At 39.7% G+C, this 4,452-nt stretch overlaps 1 protein-coding gene across 1 annotated transcript; it reads right to left on the reverse strand.

The window, feature by feature from the left end:
* Positions 1–2,855, reverse strand: LOC128737406 (xenotropic and polytropic retrovirus receptor 1). The gene is made up of 5 exons (XM_053832035.1): positions 2,780–2,855; positions 2,046–2,199; positions 570–1,978; positions 204–446; positions 1–138 (listed from the first exon to the last, which is right to left on the reverse strand). Exons 1-5 carry the CDS (start codon positions 2,846–2,848, stop codon positions 1–3), a joined length of 2,013 nt encoding a protein of 670 aa, XP_053688010.1. The 5' UTR covers positions 2,849–2,855.
* Between the last annotated feature and the right edge of the window lie 1,597 nt (positions 2,856–4,452).

Consider the following 4,452-nt stretch of genomic DNA (forward strand, 5'->3'; position numbering starts at 1 on the left):
TTACATTTCCAAATCTTCCGTTGATTCTGCCTCTCGAAGAAGAAGTCTTTGCTCGGATTTCTTTTTGCCACCGATTTTCTTCACTGGCCGGCGATTACGTACTCCATCTTCCTCGTCCATCATGCGTAGTATTGTAGTCTACAAGCGACAGACAAAACAATTTTCCATTTGCATAATAGCACGATAGAATCAGTTGTACTCACTTGATCCGAACAATCCATTGGTGCTACGGAAATATCGCGCACGGCACGAAAATTACCACAGTTATTTAAATGCTCGTTCTCTAGCCGAAAATAGTTCCAAATAAATCGCCTGAAGACTTCCAGTGGACTTAGAATAGACACAATTATCTCCCGATCAATGTAGCCCATTTCGATAAGACTCATAGATAAAGTCCAGCCAAACCGAAGAATTAGATCTTCCACGATAGCAAAATAGTAAAACCACTGGAATGATAAAAACAGTGAAAATGAAGATGAGTTGATCGTAAACTGATCGAGGATGCACTAATGATATGGGACAACAGAACATAGATCATTGAAGGATGAGAAATTATTGAAAATACTTACAGTTGATCCGTACACCACCTCATCCCTCAAGAACTTATTATCACTTGCTTTTGAATCAAACAGGCCCCAATCCATTTTAATGTCCCAGGTGTACGCGTAGCAGGATGATAAAATCGAAGAAATTATCCACAGATAGAACCAGGGATTGTCGGTACTTTTCTCATACTGATCCGTGGTAGCCTGGGTCAGCGAGGAGAAGGCGACCACGAAGAAAGAGGTGGAATACTTCACAGCATTCGCCAAATGGGGATGAGCGTCCCGAGTATCCCGGAATCGTCGCAAACATTGTGCCATTCGAAACCATGCCGGAAGCATGGCTACAATCGGTCGAATCCAAAGTGAGTTGTTGATACACTGGTTCGGATTTTCCGCATGATCCCAGTTGGTGATGGTGGAATAAAAGCATATAAAGTACTGAATATCGAGAAATGCGGGAACGATACTATTCAGCTGATCTGCAAGCCAGAAATCGGCAAAGTTGACGTAGAAAAATGGCGCTAGAATAATACGGCTGAGAATTTTGATTGTCCAGAAACGAGCTTCGTGGCGAAAGGTTCTAGTGGGATTGAACAAAAAGGCCACCATTACAATGTACAGAGCCAGCGGGCTAATATAAGCGGGTATTCCAAGAGAATCAGAATAAAGATAGGCAAGCACGCTTAGTGTCCAGATAACTCCAAATATTGAAGCTAGCTCCATGATATGTTGTTCAGAAAGATGATTTCGAGGATCCAACTCGAATATCAACACGTGATTAACACCAGATGATCGCCATCCGTACACGTTGATTCCCCACAGGAATAAAAATTCTACTATCAGTAATGGTCCTCGGTATAACCGAAAAGCAGCCATCCAATCATTTCCTCGAACATGAAACATGGCTGACAGGACAACGGCCACACAAAGCACCAGCAATGATCCGGAAAATAGTCCAACCTTGAACGTCGTCCAAGGGCTTTGCTGTTCGCCAAGCGGAGGCACTCGTAAGCGCTTCATTGCTCGCTGCCGGTCTCCTCCTTCAATTTCATTGGTGACAATACTTTCGGTTTCGTGAATTAATCGATCGATATCTTTATTAGTGTAAAAGTGTGCAGATTCCACATTTTCCGCCCGCCATCTTGCTCCAAAATCTACATTCAGCAACTTGTCATGCTTCTTCAGTATCTTTCGAAAGCCGGTGAAATTAAGATTTTGATAGTTCTGCAGTAGGATTAAGCTCAGATAGAACTCACTGAATGCCAGTTTCAGCTCTTGGATTTTGCGAACGGATACATTCTTCTTTCGCAGCAAATTTTTCTTTACCCGATGGAGATTGTCCTTTTTCTTTTTGGTATTTTCTTCAAGCTCAAGTGTTTCACTGAGCTCGGAACGGAGGTTGGCGAATTTTCTAGTTGCTTCGGCAAGTTTTTCTAAAATATAGAAAAAAACGAGATGATGCATTTACTTCTGCTTATTTCCATATCGTCCAATACTTACCCGAATAGAATGTGTTGATTTTTGCTAACTCACTATCGCAAAAGTGAAAAAATTGTTCATCAAATTTGGCAAAGTATCTTGTCAGCATTTCCGGATCAACCAGCTCTGCCGATGGTGATTGTTCGACCGCTGCATAGAGTTGGGCTTTCATTTCCTGAAATACATTGTAAGAATTGCGAAAACTCATTCAAATTTAACCCTTCTTCAATTGAGCGATTCTACAAAATAATCACAATACTACTACCAAATACACGTAGTAAGTGTCATTCATGAAAAAAAAACCGTCCATTCATTCACAACCAGACAATCAAACCATTTCAATGCAAATATGATGCGCATGCAACAAGTTGGCATTGTTTACAAACAAATCAAGCCGCGTGGTTTTCGGTTGAAAACGTGACCGCTGTTTCCCCTCGATGTGAAGGGGAAAATATATTTACAACCGTTTCTGGAAACGGTTTGGCACCGGTTCGTTGCTAATAGCAACGCGTCCTCGGTCAGCTGTTTGTCCCGGTGGAGACGGCGCGTATAAAAAAATGTAAACAAATCACTCTGCGTCGGCGTGGGAAAATCGATCGCCCATGTGTGAGACACATGCGCACTGTTCACCGATATTTATGTCACTTCGCACTTGAAGCAGCCATGAAGTGCTTCTGCACAATATAGGTCACCATGGGTCAAATCAATCTGGACGCGCTGAAGTGATGTGAAAAACGCCGAATTCGAGCACTTACCTCGTACATGATGTACTGCTTCCGCCATTCCGGCGTTATATGCGCCGACAGATGTTCGGCAAACTTCATTTTTGGCAGCTAGCGTCAGTACAAAGGAGAAATTTTCGCTTTAATCAACACATGCTGGCAGCGATCCAACCGGACGACACTAAAGTGATGGCGTATCTGCGAAAACCGTTGGAAAAATGAGGGGAAGTGAGTAGCACCTTAAGTGGGAGACGTGATATTCCACGGAATGTTGCAAAAATGTTAGAGTGTGTTTGAAATTTGTTGCAGTGCTATTAAATTTCATAATGGTGTAATTTCTCTAATCTTTAAAACTGTAAGTTTTCCAATGTTATTTTATTGCTTTGATAATCGTAGTTCTGTTATTTTATTCTTTTGCACGTTTTACACCATTTATCAGCATCGTTTGACTCTGACATTGGATGGCGTCTTTGAAAATCCCCTGAAGGTAGATTTTATTGTAACACGTTAGACGTTAAGTTGATCTGTTGCACCACTTAACCGTTACGTGCGTGACTATATTAGCTTAGGAGGTACATATTTTTTTTACAAATTATTAATCTAATTTCTAAAACATAAATACAGAAAAAAATAGTTTGACAAATCGAATTTCCGTTGAAAGTTGCTGTATGATACATCGATGTTGCAGAAGTGCTTGCAATGAAATTTCCTGAATTTGATTACTGTTTGTAATTTTTAGTGTGACAATAAAGCGATTCCAAGCACCAGAGGAAATGGTGAACATGTGAAATCATCTTAAATTGCTCCTTTCGAAACGTTTTTTTTTTTCAAACTACAGTACCACCCCACTAATCCAGCAAATTCATGGCCGGATTATCGAATTTTGATTCGATAATTCAGCAGTCAAGGTAATATCAGTATGAGTTTCAAATTTGGTCTTGTTTACAACCATACCGAAACAACGCGGGAAATTTTCGGAAAGATTAATCATAAATATTAAGCCGTAAACCAAACAATAATTACTGCGCGAAAACTCCGTTCACATAGGGTACGGGAGGGTATTCCCATCACGCTACTAATTTCGGCATACATTACCTTTTTTGGCTACACTTTCCCAAATAAAAACTTTGCCGCTATATAACAATACTGAAACGAATGTAGCACCCATAGGCTTTAATGTGTTATAACCATTTGCATAAAAATGTAAGTAGTTTGCTTAATTTTATTCAATAAACATCAAAACCACTGTTTTTCCACTAGCACGTAACCAGGCTGAAAAAACTAGCAGCAATCGCTTACGCGTATCTGCTCTTGATGATGGTTTGGAAAACACACAATTATGATCACGTTTACTTATTCTAGAAACTAAACAGCTGTGAATATGCTATCACAGAACAATTCTACTTCTTTTAATCACGGTAGAACCGAGGGCCAAGACACTTCATAATATTATCATAATATTAATATATTAGGCTCTATTAAAACCCTATAAATGTATAAATAAATGTAACTTTATAGGGCTTTCGGTTATATTATGAGTGGGAAAGGTCAATATATTAAGGTTGGAAAAATATTTCCATAGGGAAAAGTAATATATTTTCGACAGTGTCTTGCCCCTCGGGTAGAACACAAAAATTCCCCTCTGATATGAAAATATAAATCAATTTTCATTCACAAGCCATTAGCGGCATTTTGTTTTTAATTCC

Source organism: Sabethes cyaneus, chromosome 2, assembly GCF_943734655.1.
Source record: "Sabethes cyaneus chromosome 2, idSabCyanKW18_F2, whole genome shotgun sequence".
Lineage (NCBI taxonomy): Eukaryota > Metazoa > Arthropoda > Insecta > Diptera > Culicidae > Sabethes > Sabethes cyaneus.

Bases quoted from the DNA above. Each gene is read 5' to 3' on its own strand.
- LOC128737406 (XM_053832035.1), bottom strand. From the start codon at position 2,848: ATGAAGTTTGCCGAACATCTGTCGGCGCATATAACGCCGGAATGGCGG. The intron at 2,200-2,779 runs GTAAGTGCTCGA...AATGTATTTCAG, and splicing joins AGCAGTACATCATGTACGAG to GAAATGAAAGCCCAACTCTA. The intron at 1,979-2,045 runs GTAAGTATTGGA...TCTATATTTTAG, and splicing joins AATCAACACATTCTATTCGG to AAAAACTTGCCGAAGCAACT.